Consider the following 17,699-nt stretch of genomic DNA (forward strand, 5'->3'; position numbering starts at 1 on the left):
ATTTACTTCTTATCACTGTCTGTCTTAATCCTCTTAAAGCCTTTTCAGGGGGGCATGTTCTTCAAGCATTTAATCAGTTTTGAACTTTCCACTGTGATTCTGCGATTAGCCTAGACGCTAATGGAACACACCATCTAGTCTGAGCAGGGAATGCATGCGGATTAGGCCTGGCCATCCACCATCAAGTATTCTCTGGGAGTGACACGCACCCTGACAAGTTATCATCTCATTGAAAGTGGCATAATTGGACTTCGACGACAACTTGATGCGCATACTCAATGGACGGTATTAGCCAGGAATGTTGATCCGTAGCCAAAAGCGGTGTGGTTTTGACTTGCAGGACGAGACGCTGGGATGTGATTGGCAGACGAAGCGGTGCGCTTGACAACCGAAGGGGTTGGGTAGCAGCAGACTCAAGGCAGGAAAGGAAGGAGAAACTAATCGAAGCAGGATCGCTGTGACAGCTACGCTTTTTCAACAACATAGAAACACATCTAGGAGCGTGTTTTCAGCCCATGTATTTTTAGACCAAGGTGCGCTTTAAATGGCATTTGTTAATTCTGCGTGAGAAGTGTCGCTCCCCACCTAACCCGCCTGTGCTGCTGGCGGAGGATTCACTTCTGGAGCTTGACCTGGGGGTCTGTTCATTACGCCGTTTATTGCTAAACGTTTTGCTACAGAAACCGTTTACTCCAAACGTTTTTGAGTTTTGTTTTGTTGTAGTTCCGTGGCGTCTGGAAGAAATCGTAACCCCGCGGAATTCACGCCACTTGAGAGCATGGAAGAACCGAGCATTTGGCTGGTGCCAAACACTTCGCAGACTATTCCGATTGGGATGGCAACTCCTGGAGACAATAACATCCAAATGAACTAGCTGGCTAGAACTTCCGTTTGCGAAGGCAACATCTTTTACGGAGCGTTTGGAGTAGACCGTCCCTGTTGCTAAACGTTTTGTAATGAATACACCCCTGACTAGCCATTCTCTTGTCATGATCTGAATCTGTTCGTGGGTTTGGGTGCCTGACAACATCACTCTTCGTGGTATGTAGCTACCAGCCAACCTTGGCTGCTAGCTAGCTAGATAGCTTGCTAATATCTCTGAGACATTAGCTTGTGTTGTCGTTTTATTTTATAACATAGGACAAGAACAGCTTGGGTTGAAGTAGCTAGCTAGTTATCTAGCAGTTAGCTAGCTAATTTGCTGTGTTTGAACCCCACCCATAGCTACAGTGCCTAGCTTCATAGCTAGCTAGGTAGTTATAGATTGTAAATCTGTTTATTGGAACCCTTCCGTATAAGTAATACTTAGCTCATCCTTTGTTTAGGTGATACGCATAGTTTATTTGCTGCTAAATTGTTGCCTCTGCTGCCGTCATTGTCACCAGCAGTGCATCTGGCATGATCTGCATGCAGCTTGGTTGTTCTCTTTCTCTTCTGAATGGCCTGTTATGTTCATTGCCAGATATCTAACAATGTTCTTTGTTGACTGCACCAAGGTCTATTTAAAAGCAGAATGATGTGACTTTAGCATCAGTGTGTTTTGCTTGGACACCTTGTCAACAATGCAGGTTGCAGTGCAACACCAAGATAGCATGACTGTTGACATAGCTAGTTAGCCAAACACCCCATCATAATTTTTTTTTAATGTAACCTTTTATTTAACTAGGCAAGTCGGTTAAGAACATTCTTCTTTACAATGACGGCCTACCGGGGAACAGTACTGTGTTCAGGGGCAGAACGACAGATTCGGTTCCTGGCCCAACGCTCTAGCCACAAGGCTACCTGCCGCCCCAAATGAAATTAACATCAAAGCAATTCTAGTCCATAATGTGTTACTGTTTGTTACTACTGAATTGATAGCACCGCTGTGTGTGTGATTGGATTAACTCTCCACTGCAGACTTTACTGACACTGTCCTGCTGCTAAGCACAGTAGCCAGAGAGTTGGGGCTTGATTCCATTAGGCACAATTGAGGCTTTTGTCATTTTGTCCACATTAAGTAGGTACGCAGAGAAGTACCTATATTTCCTGTGCTTGTTTGCAGGAAGGAATTGAAATGAATTATGCTAGACTTCTTGAAAGCCTATTCAAAAGCAAGGTCAGTTGTAACAATTATTGGGAACCCAAAAAATAATTGGTTGAACACAGCGTGGCAATAAAGTGACATTGTTACATTAGAAATGGATTGTTTACCAGACAGCTGGATCAGAAAAGCGGGTGTGGGGGACCTGCTCAGTCGTTTCTTTATGCCCGCTACGTTAGGTTAACCAGACAGATACTAGGCTGCCTTTCTAGGATCACCAAGAGAGCCTCCGTTTGTGCTTTGTATACTCACTCTTGAGTTTTGTTGCTGGTCTATGTGTGTGGGCGTGTCAGCCCGTCGTCGCCATGACAGCAGAGGAGATCATCAATGTGAAGGAGGTGGAGATCATCAAGGTGATCCTGGACTTCCTCAACTCCAGGAAACTTCACATCAGCATGCTGGCCCTGGAGAAAGAGAGCGGAGTCATCAACGGACTGTACTCTGACGACATGCTGTTCCTCAGGTACACCTGGGCCGTATACATTAGGCACCAACAAAAACAAAACGCAAGATTAAAACAGGGAGGGACTACCTGGATTTATCCAACAAGGATCTTTTCATTTTCAGTTGCAAAATTATTTTCTACGGTGTGCCCTAGTGAATATGACCCCGACGTTACTGTTTGGGTCTTACCACACGGCTAGGTTTGGAATGACGGAAGGGCTGGCTCGCCCATAGCATATCAGGACACCTCTATAAGTGTTTGCTGCAATACAACAGTTGACAGACTAATTAGACAAGATTGTTGCTGTTCAGCATTCCAAAGCATTTTCATCAACTTCATGCAGGTTTCATTTTTCAGTCGCATATGAATAGGTCACTGGTTGCTAAACTAATGCAGAAACGCTAACAATGTTCAGAAAGTGTAGCATAATTTCCTTTGTTCGTGCAATAATGATCTAGGCCTCTCCTATGCTGGATTGGAGTGGACCTTTTGAATGTCAGCCAGCAGTGTAGACCTCTTTGGCATTCCACTCAGCTGAGTGTGTGAAATGCCTGATGGGATTGTAGTTGAACCCCTTTCACACAGAGGGCCCACTGTTACCTGGTGACCATTCACTGCCTGTCTTTCATCTGCCAATAAAAAAACCATCTGTTCTGTTACCGTAAGACATGGCATAGCAGGGAAGTCAAATCGAGAACCCTTTGTTTATTTTTGTTCTGTTTTGTTTTTACTGAAATGATCTGGCTAGTGTGAATAGGCTCAGAGCACGTAATAGGTATCACAAAGACCAACGTTTTACATCAGATTTATTAACTACTAGGGGCCCGGGACGATTACCATTATGGCGATACTCGTTAGTGTCGTGGCAAGGAAACAAAGCAGATGTAACTTCTTTAGGAAAACAGCCCTGATGTTGGAAACAGACATCGTTATGTTGTCATTCAGAGTCACATGTATTTATTTTCCAGGCTATAGCACACAATATACAGCAGGTTTTTTAAAGGACCAAAGAGTTTGGTCTGCTTTGTGTTTTTATTTTTGCCGTGGAAAAATATTGCGATACTGGTATCAACCCGGCCCTATAACTAACTTGTCTGTGCATTGTTTATCTCCGTCCAGACAACTGGTGTTGGATGGGCAGTGGGACGAGGTGCTCCAGTTCATTCAGCCGTTGGAGTGCATGGACACGTTTGACAGGAAAAGGTGAGGCATTGATACAACACTAAATTCTGAATGTACGTAGTCTGACTATGCCTGACCATTTCTGCAGTTAGCAATGCTATAATTGCCTTGTCAAACAACAACACGTTAGCAAACTGACACCCAGGCTAGAATGTTCAGGCAGATACTGGGTTTGAATGACTTTACTGACACACATATACTGTAGGATGAGACAACCCAGCGCTGGGGCTGTATTATATTGTTGTGTTGTGCTGTCATAGGTTCCGTTACATCGTCCTGAAGCAGAAGTTTCTGGAGGCTCTGTGTGTGAACAACGCCATGTCTGCTGAGGACGAGCCACAGCATGTGAGTCAACAGACAAAGAATAGCCTCTCCCGCACACACACACACACACACACACACACACACTTTGTTCTAGTGTCTGTCTCTGCCCTTACATATTCCATCTCCCTGTCTTTGTTTGTCTGTCTCCTTTCCTCTGTCTCCTTCTGAATGAGCAAACAAATGAGCAATGAATCCTGAAACAGTCCCGCTTTATTTTTCCATCAAATAATTTTCTATTTCTCGCTGCTTCTTTTTCTCCTAGCCCACACACATTCATTGAGCTTTCTCTACCCATCGTCCTATATTAGCTTAGTCACAGACAGTGTAGATGTGAATCCAGCTTGTGTAGCCTGGCTGGATTAGTCTGGGCTCCTCAAGCCAGCTGTGTCTGTGTGTATAAGTGTGTTAGGTTGTCAGCCCAGCTCTTCATGAGTTAGTGTGTGTGTGACGTGAGTCAGATTTAGGTCTAGGTTAGATCTCGTGAACATCTCTTTTGCACATTTATTCAAAGCAGTTCAAAGCAACACAGACAGTTTGTTATTTCTGAAGTTTCTCCTTGGACATGATGGAGATCTAAGCCCTTCTACCCTGACATTTAGAATCTAAGGGTGGGTTGCACCAACATGCTTTAACTTAATCTAGGTTTTAAAGTCAACATTCAATTTAGATTAGAGGAAGGATTTAATTTAACTAGAATTAATTTAAAACTAGGTTTAAAATTTGGTGCAGCAAGATGAATAGATAAACCTTGATTTAACCCAGTTTAAGAGATAATCCATGTTGGTGCAACCCAACCTAAGCCTCAGATACTGGTATCTCAGATACTGGCGACAACAGGTAGCTGCTTTTCTACAGGATCTACAGACATTCTGGGTTTATATGTTCAAAACATCATTTTTCATCCCCCCTCTGTCTCCGAGGGAATGTTGAGTCTGGAGGGAATGGGGATGGTAGTGCTACATTGCCTCTAGAAATGAATAAATATGATAAAATCCTTTTATTTATTTTTATTGCAAACCTTCTAGACTGTATCAAAGTCCTGCTACATTTGAGCGTAACATGAGTGAATCTGATGTGGCCCAAAATCCACTCTTTCTCTCTCCCCTCTACCGCTCTCTCTCCCCTCCCTTCATCCCTCTCTCCCTCAGCTGGAGTTCACCATGCAGGAGGCGGTGAAGTGTCTTCATGCCCTGGAGGAGGTCTGTCCCTCTAAAGATGACTACAGCAAGCTATGTCTGCTCCTCACCCTGCCTCGTCTCACCAACCACGCTGAGTTCAAGGCATGACACGTTTTTATGTTTATGGCATACTATATTATAATAATATACAATATTATGATTATTGTATGGCATCTGACCTTGTGAATCGTACTGTTATTCTAGCACAGTGATTGATTCTAATACTTACTTTAAAGAAGGTTTGGTAACAGTTTACTGAAAGCAGGTATCAAAAGGAATGGAACTCTAGTCACTATAATAATGTTTACATAACTGGCATTACTCATCTCATATGTATATACTGTATTCTATACTATTCTATGGTATCTTAGTCACTTAATGTTTACATAACTGGCATTACTCATCTCATACGTATATACTGTATTCTATACTATTCTACTGTATCTTAGTCTGTTCCGCTCTGACATCACTCTTCCATATGTATATAGTCTTAATTCATCCCTACTTAGATTTGTGTGTATTGGGTATATGTTGTGTAATTTGTTAGATATTACTTGTTAGATATTACTGCACTGTTGAAGCTAAAAGCACAAGCATTTCACCACACCCGCAATAACATCTGCTAATCACGTGTATGTGACCGATAAACTTTGATTTGATAAGGCATTATTACATTGTTCATTGTTCTAAGCTTGTATGAGCGCTCATGGTTTATTATTCTCTCATAATGCCCTATCTGATGTATTTCAATGCGGCAGTTTTTGAACCATCACAAAATGGATCGCTATGAGACAACACAGACATTTTTAAAGGCGTCATCGTGTTTGGGTTTTAGCTAAATGACTAAGAGGTATAATGTTTCCCCTCCAGGACTGGAACCCCAGCACGGCGCGAGTGCACTGTTTTGAAGAGGCGTGCACCATGGTGGCAGAGTTCATCCCTGCAGACAGGAAGCTGAGCGAAGCGGGGTTCAGAGCCTCAGGGAACCGCCTCTTCCAGCTACTCATTAAAGGAGTTCTGTATGAGTGCTGCGTCGAGTTCTGCCAGGTACTTACAAAGTACCTATACGATTCTATCGATCACTTGATGTTACGGTTTTAGTTTAATATAATGTTATGATTTCATTGCTTGCTTGATTATATTAAGTAATCGTTGATTCATTCAATTCCTGAATGCTTGATTGGCTGATAGATTGATGGATTCACTACCTCTGTCTCCAGAGCAAGGCGACAGGCGAGGAGATCACGGAGGGCGAGGTGCTCCTGGGGGTGGACATGCTGTGTGGGAATGGCTGTGATGACCTGGACCTGTCCTTACTCTCCTGGATGCAGAACCTGTCCCACAGCGTCTTCTCCTGCGCCTTCGAGCAGAAGCTGCTCCAGATCCACGTGGACCGCCTGGTCAAGCCCGCCAAGGCCGGCTACGCCGACCTCCTCACCCCGCTAATCAGCAAGCTGTCCCCCTACCCCTCCTCGCCCCTCCGCCGCCCCCAGTCCGCCGATGCCTACATGTCCCGCTCCCTGAACCCGGCCCTGGACGGGCTCTCCTATGGTCTGTCTGGCCAGGAGAAGAGGGGCCCAGGGGGGGACACGGCGGGGGGGAAGGGGGTGTCCCCCATGTCTCATTCCTTCGCTAACTACCACACGGGGGGCCAGAGTCTGAGCAGGAGTCTGATGTTGGAGAGCTCCGACTGCCACAGCATCTTTGAGGAGTCGCCTGAGAGGTGAGAGGATGGGTTGGATTCATGTAGCGCTTTTCAATATGGAGGTCTGAAAGGGTTTTCCATTGTAAGTGGGGAATTTAACTCATCTACCATTAATGTGTAGTACCCACCTGGGTGATGCGCTTTACCTAGTCATTTTCCCCTCTACAATAATCCCCAAACATTGGCTAAGTAGGCCAATTAATTACATGAATTAACCTGTTTGATTTAGCCTAGACACTGGAGTAGACTGTTGATTATCCTGCGTGGTAGAAAGCTTAGTGATTATCTTGAAGTTTTCTACTGCTCAATAACACCCACTTATGTGGACACTGTGACAGCAGTAGGGCGTAGCTGAGCGACAGTAGGGCGTAGCTGCGTTGTCTGGTACAGCTGTTTGTACTCTGCAACCCTCTCTCTGCACTTGCATTTCACTGTACCGTTTACTCCTGCTGTATCCTGTGCACGTGATGAATACACTTGGATTTTATTTTATGTTTTGCTAACTTCATTCCTGTGATTGGTGTTGGCAAGAAAGCACAAACAGATGTGGGACTGATCAAATGTTATTTGTCACATGCGGGGGGCAGTGCAAATAGTCTGGGTAGCCATTTGATTAGATGTTCAGGAGTCTTATGGCTTGGGGAGGTAGAAGCTGTTTAGAAGCCTCTTGGTCCTAGACTTGGCGCTCCGGTACTGCTCGCTATGCGGTAGCAGAGAGAACAGTCTATGACTAGGGTGGCTGGAGTCTTTGACAATTTTTAGGGCCTTCCTCTGACACCGCCTGGTATAGAGGTCCTGAATGGCAAAAAGCTTGGCCCCGTACGCACTACACTCTGTAGTGCCTTGCGGTCGGAGGACGAGCAGTTGCCATACCAGGCAGTGATGCATCCCGTCAGGATACTCTCGATGGTGCAGCTGTAGAACCTTTTTAAGGATCTGAGGACCCATGTGAAATCTTTTCAGTCTCCTGAGGGGAATAGGTTTTGTTGTGCCCTCTTCAGGACTGTCTTGGTGTGCTTGGACCATGTTAGTTTTTTGGTGATGTGGACACCAAGGAACTTGAAGCTCTCAACCTGCTCCACTACAGCCCTGTCGATGAGAATGGGGGCGTGCTCGGTCCTCCATTTCCTGTAGTCCACAATCATCTCCTTTGTCTTGATCACGTTGAGGGAGAGGTTGTTGTCCTTGCACCACACGGTCAGGTCTCTGACCTCCTCCCAATAGGCTGTCTTGTCGGTGATCAGGCCTACCACTGTTGTGTCATCGGCAAACTTAATGATGGTGTTGGAGTCGAGCCTGGCCGTGCAGTCATGGGTGAACAGGGAGTACAGGAGGGGACTGAGCATGCACCCCTAAGGGGCCCCTGTGTTGAGGATCAGTATGGCGGTTGTGTTGTTACCTACCCTTACCACTTGGGGGTGGCCCGTCAGGAAGTCAAGGATCCAGTTGCAGAGGGAGGTGTTTAGTCCCAGGGTCCTTAGCTTAGAGATGAGCTTTGAGGGCACTATGGTGTTGAACGCTGAGCTGTAGACAATGAATAGCATTCTCACGTAGGTGTTCCTTTAGTCCAGGTGGGAAAGGGCAGTGTGGAGTGCAATAGAGATTGCATCATCTGTGGATCTGTTGGGGCGGTATGCATATTGGAGTGGGTCTTGCACCACTAGGAGCGCCGCCTCTGGATGAGCGTTTTCCTGTTTGCTTATGGCGGTATACAGCTCATTGAGTGCGGTTTTAGTGCCAGCATCGATCTGTGGGGGTATGTAGACAGCTACGAAAAATACAGATAGTGTGGTCTACAGCTTCTCATGAGAAACTCTACCTCAGGTGAGCAAAACCTCGAGACTTCCTTAGATATCGTGCACCAGCTGTTGTTTACAAATATATATAGACCGCCACCCCTTGTTTTACCAGAGGCTAGTCAGGTAGTCCATTAGAGCATTAGTTAATGTAGTCTCTCTGGTTCTTCTTCCTAGCTCCAGGACGGACACGCCCGTGGATAAGATGATGAGTTCGGGCACCCTGCGCCCTGACTCCGCCCCTGGAGAGGATGCCCCATTACCAGGCTCTGCAGAGAGGAACGAGGTAAAACACCTGATGGAGGAGAGGAAGATGAGATGTAACCAGGTCTGTCTTGCAAAATATACAGATTTCTAGAAAATACATTTGAAGTCGGAAGTTTACATACACTTAGATTGGAGTCATTAAAACTTGTTTTTCAACCCCTCCACAAATTTCTTGTTAACAAACTATAGTTTTGGCAAGTTGGTTAAGACATCTACTTTGTGCATGACACAAGTCATTTTTCCAACAATTGTTTACAGACAGATTATTTAATTTATAGTTCACAGTATCACAATTCCAGAGGGTTAGAAGTATACATACACTAAGTTGACTGTGCCTTTAAACAGCTTGGAAAATTCCAGAAAATGATGTCATGGCTTTAGAAGCTTCTGATAGGCTAATTTACATAGTTTGAGTCAATTGGAGGTGTACCTGTGGATGTATTTCAAGGCCTACCTTCAAACTCAGTGCCTCTTTGCTTGACATCATGGGAAAATCAAAAGAAATCAGCCAAGACCTCAGAAAAAAAGTCTGGTTCATCCTTGGGAGCAATTTCCAAACGCCTGAAGGTACCACGTTCATCTGTACAAACAATAGTACGCAAGTATAAACACCATGGGACCACGCAGCCATCATTACCGCTCAGGAAGGGGACGAGTTCTGTCTCCTAGAGATGAACGTACTTTGGTGCTAAAAGTGGAAATCAATCCCAGAACAACAGCAATGGACCTTGTGAAGATGCTGGAGGAAACAAGTACAAAAGTATCTATAGCCACAGTAAAACGAGTCCTATATCGACATAACCTGAAAGGCCGCTCAGCAAGGAAGAAGCCGCTGCTCCAAAACCGCCATTAAAAAGCCAGACTACGGTTTGCAACTGCACATGGGGACAAAGATCGTACTTTTTGGAGAAATGTCCTCTGGTCTGATGAAACAAAAATAGAACTGTTTGGCAATAATGACCGTCGTTATGTTTGGAGGAAAAAGGGGGATTGCAAGCCAAAGAACACCATCCCAACCGTGAAGCACGGGGATGGCAGCATCATGTTGTGGGGGTGCTTTGCTGCAGGAGGGACTGGTGCACTTCACAAATTAGATGGCATCATGAGGGAGGAAAAGTATGTAGATATATTGAAGCAACATCTCAAGACATCAGTCAGGAAGTTAAAGCTTGGTCGCAAATGGGTCTTCCAAATGGACAATGACCCCAAGCATACTTCCAGAGTTGTGGCAAACTGGCTTAAGGACAACAAAGTCAAGGTATTGGAGTGGCCATCACAAAGCCCTGACCTCAATCCTATAGAAAATGTGTGGGCAGAACTTAAAAGCGTGTGTGAGCAAGGAGGCCTACAAACCTGACTCAGTTACACCAGCTCTGTCAGGAGGAATGGGCCAAAATTCACTCAACTTATTGTGGAAAGCTTGTGGGAGGCTACCCAAAACATTTGACCCAAGTTAAACAATTTGAAGGCAACGCTACCAAATACCAATTGAGTGTATGTAAACTTCTGACCCACTGGGAATGTGATGAAATAAATAAAAGCTGAAATAAATCATTCTCTCTACTACTATGCCATTTCACGCTCTTAAAGTAAAGTTCTGATCCTAACTGACCTAAGACAGGGAATTTTTACTAGGATTAAATGTCAGGAATTGTGAAACTGAGTTTAAATGTATTTGGCTAAAGTGTATGATTAACTTCCGACTTCAACTGTAAGTGCATGAGGTGGAAACACCATTTTTACCCAGTACCAACCAACTCTGGAGTCGTCTTCTCTGCTGATGTGTATGGATTGGGATTGTGGCCTGTGGAGAGGATTACTTTCAAAGATGGTGGCCTTCTCCGTCAGTCTAAATATAGGCCGGACTTAGAGATGAATGTGTGTGTGTGTGTGAGACTCACTGAGTCATCGACCGTCTGGGGCTTACAGGGCCTGAATTACAGCCAAGAGACATGTCACCTGTCCTGCTCTCTTTCTATCTCTCTCTCGTCCTCTCACATGAGTTACAGTACAGTCCAAAGGACACTAGTCCCCTGACTCCTCACCAACTCTAGCCTTCGAAGAGATCAGACTGTGAATTAACAGCCCTGCTCAGCCATGTCACCTGGGAGACTGATCAACAGACCAGGAGCAGAATGGGAAATCAGACTGTGTGATTTCACCTTCAGATGAGACTCTGGTTTGTGGGTCCCTCTGCCACACTGTGTGTGTGGTTATTGGATTTCACACTGGCTGTGGTCCCTGTGTCAACGAGGGGTGAGGGATGGCAATGCAATGCTTGTCATGAACGGCTTATTTCTTCCAACCCTCTCTCTCTCTCCCTCTGCATCTCCCTCATCTTTGCCATGCTGGCCCCTGGTCAGTGTGTAAGTTAATGCCTATCAGATGGCACAGTAAGGGAAGTTGTCTGTCCTCAGGCCCATGACACACTGTCTTTTCCCTCTCTCTCTGAAGTTACAGAGGGAAGGGGTGTGGGGTCAATGCTGGCTTTGAATGTGAATGGCAGTATGTAAGAAGTTGGCTGTACTTCAAACAATTATGAATTTGGTTTATTTTAGTATGGCGTGTGTGTGTGACTACTGAGAAGTTGGAAGGGTTTTACCAGCAGTGTGTGTCGGTGTATTTACAGTGCATTCAGAAAGTATTCAGACCCCTTGACTTTTTTCCACATGCTGTTACGTTACAGCCTTATTCTAAAATGGATTACAAAAAAATTGTTCTCATCAATCTACACACAATGGCACATAATGACAAAGTGAAAACAGGTTGTGTGTGTGACGTTATGTTCACTGTGTGTGTGTCCTACCACCTCAGCTGCAGGACTCAACAGAGAAGTTTGAGGAGTTTTACCGCCAGCGTCTGAGAGTGCAGCAGCACCTGGAGCAGAAGCAGCAGCAGAGACAACTCTACCAGCAGATGCTTCTGGAGGGAGGGGTACAACACAGTGACCAGCCAGCCCCCGGGACAGACGCCGCACAGCACAGCCTCACTGAGACGTTCCTCAACAGGTTAGACACACACACAGCACAGGACTTCAGGTCCTAAACAGGTTAGACACACACACAGCACAGGACTTCAGGTCCTCAACAGGTTAGACACACACACAGCACAGGACTTCAGGTCCTCAACAGGTTAGACACACACACAGCACAGGACTTCAGGTCCTCAACAAGTTAGACACACACACGGCACAGGACTTCAGGTCCTCAACAGGTCAGACACACACACAGCACAGGACTTCAGGTCCTCAACAGGTTAGACACACACACACGGCACAGGACTTCAGGTCCTCAACAGGTCAGTTCACCCATCACCGCACAGCACAAAGTCTGAAACAGACATAACAAACATGAGATTGCCTTGATTTTCTGTGGTTTGATGAGTTGCCATTTCGTCCTGAACCTTGTAATGACTCTCCTGTTGGACTGCGCTATCTGTGGCAGACCACATTCTGTCTGACGTTAAATTATGTCATGTGGTTAGTAGTTCCTTCACGTCATGAATGGAATAAGGGTTGTTGCTAAACATATTGTTTAAATCAAGCACGATTGCCTCAGCAATTTGCAAAAAAAAACAAACTTGGCCGATTTTCAGAACACACAGACCCCTCCCTGTGCAGCCCATGGCTTCGACCTAACACGAGGCAATGGAAAGCCGCGTGTTAAACCCCCAACGTTCAGGACAGTCTGGGTTCAGCGTGATACAAAAATATGGGAACATTTTGAATCTAGTTAAAATAGGAAAGGACAAAGAAAGGTCCCAAAAGAACTGTGGAGACACTAAGAATGTCATTATTACCTGACCTTATAAATAATGCAGGGGGGGATCAAAAGGGCTTTGTCCTCCTGGTGCACACAGCAGTCTAGAAGGGAGAGCATTAGTGATGGGTCGTTCGCGAACAAACAGATCTTTTTGGTGATCGCCTGGAACCGAATCGCGTCTGTGACAGCGCCGTTCATTAGGCTCCCTGATTTGCATAGTGCTTCTTGAGCTCCAAACAGCGATGATCTGTAGTTCTAAAAACATGAAGGTGGTTATTCCTCAATGCAGGAACAATGGCTAGAGGTGAGAGCCTCATTCTGTTCCACGCAAAATGTTTGCGGTGTGTTTAAAAATAAAAGCGTGCTTTTCTTTATTGCAAGAGATGTAATTTCGTCAGGTAAAATGTATTTGAACTCAGGTATACAATCTGACATAATGGTAGGCAACCTTTTTCTGCTTACATTAGAAATGTGCTATTTTTCAGGGTTTAGATTTTTTTTAAATTAACTACTGAACGAAGAGCCGTTTCGGAGCCAAATAAACAGCTCATTTAGATGAGCAGAGCCAAAAGATTTGGACTGACCCTATGATGTCATCTCGACTATAGTGAAAGCACAGTTCAATGAGAGAATCTAGCCTCAGCCTGGATGGTTCAAAGCCTGGATGTGACCATTGTATTGTCCTGTTGTCCTGTTAAAACTGCTGACTAATGCTTCGAGACACACGACTTGACATACCGGTGTTTTTCTCAGTAACTGGTTCTGAAAGGGGACGTTGGTTTGTGTGTGTTGGGGGGAGGTGCTGATGGTGATGATTAATGATTGGGTGTATAGTGGAGCTGAGTCTGGTACCCCAGATGGAGCTGGGGGGGTGGAGTGGAGGAAGCCACAAGGGACCCCTCATTGTCTGCTGCTCCTCTCTGTTCTTTATGAACAGTCTTTAATGCCCTGAGCACCAGCTGCTCCTCTCTGTTCTTTATGAACGGTCTTTAATGCCCTGAGCACCAGCTGCTCCTGTGGTACCTGCTCGGTATGTCTCTGGAGCAGAGCCATACTCCGACTGTCATAATCCAACATGTTTAAATGACTGACACTATTAAAAAGACAGAGGTGTGTCTGTGTATTAACCTGTGTGTTCTGTCTACCCAGGTCTATTCAGAAGCTGGAGGAGTTGAACGTTGGGATGGAGAGTCTAGAGGAGGATGTCCAGTCTCTGGCCCAGCAGTGCAATGGTACGGGCCCCTCTCCTGAGAACAACAATATCGGTGACCCCGTAGGCTTGACCCCCGACCCCGCCGTGACCCTGACCCCCGAGCAGGGCCAGCCCCATGGAGGAGGGGTGGTCAGCAGCACCCCACAACGCACCGCAGCGGGTCGGGGCGTACCCCCACCCAACGAATCTCCCGTGGTCTCCCAGAGGTGAGCTACGGGTGGGTGTGTGTGTGTGTGTGTGTGTGATACACACATATGTCTGTATGGCAGGATTGTATACATTTTGTTTGTCTTTGTGTACGTACACGGAGTAATGTACTAATGTGTTGTATCTGTGTGTGGTCTAGTCCTCAAGTAGCCGGACAGCCTTCCGCATTAGATGACTCACCAGGAGCCCGAACCCGAAGTAAGGAGGTAGGTTCCTATCCCCTTCTCTTTCATACGTACACACACACACACTGTCTAACCTCCCACTGTAGGCTTAGTAGAACCCTTTATTGAAAATAAGAATTTGTTCTTACCTGACTTGCCTAGTTAAGTAAATTAAAAAAATTAGTATCAATTCAGTGTATCCACTGAGGTCATGCACAGTAATCCTAGATTATTCACTGTGATGAGTGGAGATTGAATCCATCAGATTATAGTTAGGCTCTGTTTCAGAATAATGGCATAGAAGATCAACCCAGATTACACTGGTAATTATGTTAAACCCATTGCCACTGTATATGCGGGGGCAGTTCTGTGTGTGTGAAAGACATTGTATTTAACTAGGCAAGTCAGTTAAGAACAATTTCTTATTTACAATGACGGCCTACCCCGGCCAAACCCGCCCTATGGGACTCCCAATCACGGCCGGATGTGATACAGCCTGGACCTGCTGACGGGCTAAAAAGCACTTGCCCGGGGCAACTGGGATATCTTCATTCTCATCCCGGATGTTTGTTTGTGTGTGTTGCAGGGGGACAACGGGGACAAGCCCAAGGCCCTGTTTGTAGCTGTGAACACCCTGGAGGACACTCAGGCAGTGCGTGCTGTAGCCTTCCACCCCACGGGGGCGCTATACGCGGTCGGTTCCAACTCCAAGACGCTACGCGTGTGTGCCTACCCAGATGCACCGCTGGACACCAGGTAACACACACACACACAGCCTAATAACTAATCATTCCTGAAATTGTTGATATCTACTGTTCAATTCCTTTGCGAGGTATTCTGCTGTAATGAGACTAAGCTTTATCTCTCTCCGCTCGCTCTCGCTCACTCACCCCCTTTCCTTCCCTCAGTGGGGTGTCGGGTATGACCAAGCAGCCGGAGGTTCGTTTTAAGAGGAACAAGCACCATAAGGGTTCTATCTACTGTGTGGCCTGGAGTCACTGTGGAAAGCTGCTAGCCACCGGCTCCAATGACAAATACGTCAAAGTCCTGCCCTTCAGTGCCGAGACCTGCAACGCCACAGGTAAACTCAATACAGAGTTTCAAATCCGTTACAAATCTATAACATTTAAATCCACTCTATACTCAGGTTGGGATCAATTCAGTTTAAATCCTTAAATGTAATTCATCTCCTGAAATTACTGAATTAATTTTGAATTTACTCAATATAGACCTGACAATGAAAGTTCCAGTTCTCTTGATTTCAGTTCGGTACACACTCTTTCCGTTTAGGTTTGAGTCTCTCTCTCTCGCTCTCCCTCCTCGCTCTCCCTCGCTCTCTTTCTCAGGTCCAGACCTTGAGTTCAGTATGCATGATGGGACCATCAGAGACCTGGCGTTCATGGAGGGACCAGAGAGTGGAGGGGCCATCCTGATCAGTGCCGGAGCCGGAGACTGTAACATCTACACTACTGACTGTCAGAGAGGACAGGGCCTACACGCTCTCAGTGGACACACAGGTACACACACACACACCCAGGTACACACACACCCAGGTACACACACCCAGGTACACACACACACACCCAGGTACACACACACCCAGGTACACACACACACACACCCAGGTACACACACACACCCAGGTACACACACACACACACACACACACCCAGGTACACACACACACACACCCAGGTACACACACACACCCAGGTACACACACACACCCAGGTACACACACACACACCCAGGTACACACACACACACACACACACACACCCAGGTACACACACACACCCAGGTACACACACACACACACCCAGGTACACACACACCCAGGTACACACACACACACACACCCAGGTACACACCCACACACCCAGGTACGTACACACACACACACACACACACACACACACACACACACACACAGGTACACACACACACACCCAGGTACACACACACACACCCAGGTACACACACACACACACCCAGGTATACACACACACACCCACACACCCAGGTACACACCCACACACCCAGGTACACACACACACACCCACACACCCAGGTACACACACACACACCCAGGTACACACACACACCCACACACCCAGGTACACCCAGGTACACACACACACACACACACACACCCAGGTACACACACACACCCAGGTACACACACACCCACCCAGGTACACACACCCAGGTACACACACCCAGGTACACACACACACACACGTACACACACACCCAGGTACACACACACACACCCAGGTGTACACACACACACCCAGGTGTACACACACCCACACACCCAGGTACACACACACACACACCCAGGTACACACACACCCAGGTACACACACACCCAGGTACACACGCACACACACCCAGGTACACACACACACCCAGGTACACACACACACCCCCAGGTACACACACACACACCCCCAGGTACACACACACACACCCCCAGGTACACACACCCAGGTACACACACCCAGGTACACACACACCCAGGTACACACACACCCAGGTACACACGCACACACGCACACACACCCAGGTACACACACGCACACACACCCAGGTACACGCACACACACCCAGGTACACACACGCACACACACCCAGGTACACGCACACACACCCAGGTACACACACGCACACACACCCAGGTACACGCACACACACCCAGGTACACACACGTGTACACACACACACACACACCCAGGTACACACACACCCAGGTACACACACACACACACACCCAGGTACACACACTCCCCAAACCATGGTACACATACACACACACCCAGGTACACACACACACACCCAGGTACACACACACACACACACCCAGGTACACACACACACACCCAGGTACACACCCAGGTACACACACACACACCCAGGTGCGCACACACACACACACCCAGGTGCGCACACACACACACCCAGGTACACACACACACACACACCCAGGTACACACACACACACACACCCAGGTACACACACACACACGCACACCCAGGTACACACACACACACCCAGGTACACACACACACACACAGGTACACACACACACACACACACACCCAGGTACACACACACACACACACACACCCAGGTACACACACTCCCCAAACCATGGTACACATACACACACACCCAGGTACACACACACCCAGGTACACACACACACCCAGGTACACACACACACACACACACCCAGGTCCAGGTACACACACACACACACACCCAGGTACACACACACACACACACACACACCCAGGTACACACACACACACACACACACCCAGGTACACACACACACACACACCAGGTACACACACACACACACACCCAG

General features: G+C 46.8%; 1 protein-coding gene across 4 annotated transcripts in view; it reads left to right on the plus strand.

Moving 5' to 3' along the window:
• Positions 1–216: 216 nt before the first annotated feature.
• Positions 217–17,699, plus strand: part of wdr47a (WD repeat domain 47a) — a 27,427-nt gene continuing 9,944 nt past the window's right edge. Inside the window, exons 1-14 of one of the 4 annotated variants that reach the window (XM_029724898.1) lie at positions 217–533; positions 2,377–2,546; positions 3,648–3,731; positions 3,971–4,055; positions 5,183–5,314; positions 6,083–6,259; positions 6,433–6,935; positions 8,891–9,041; positions 11,795–11,988; positions 13,891–14,160; positions 14,301–14,367; positions 14,912–15,081; positions 15,234–15,406; positions 15,672–15,842. In XM_029724898.1, the coding sequence (XP_029580758.1) occupies positions 2,389–2,546; positions 3,648–3,731; positions 3,971–4,055; positions 5,183–5,314; positions 6,083–6,259; positions 6,433–6,935; positions 8,891–9,041; positions 11,795–11,988; positions 13,891–14,160; positions 14,301–14,367; positions 14,912–15,081; positions 15,234–15,406; positions 15,672–15,842 (2,335 nt within the window). In that variant the 5' untranslated portion in view covers positions 217–533; positions 2,377–2,388. The other 3 variants (XM_029724899.1, XM_029724897.1, XM_029724900.1) reach the window with 3 other exon arrangements.

The sequence above is a fragment of the Salmo trutta genome, chromosome 31 (assembly GCF_901001165.1).
Source record: "Salmo trutta chromosome 31, fSalTru1.1, whole genome shotgun sequence".
NCBI lineage: Eukaryota > Metazoa > Chordata > Actinopteri > Salmoniformes > Salmonidae > Salmo > Salmo trutta.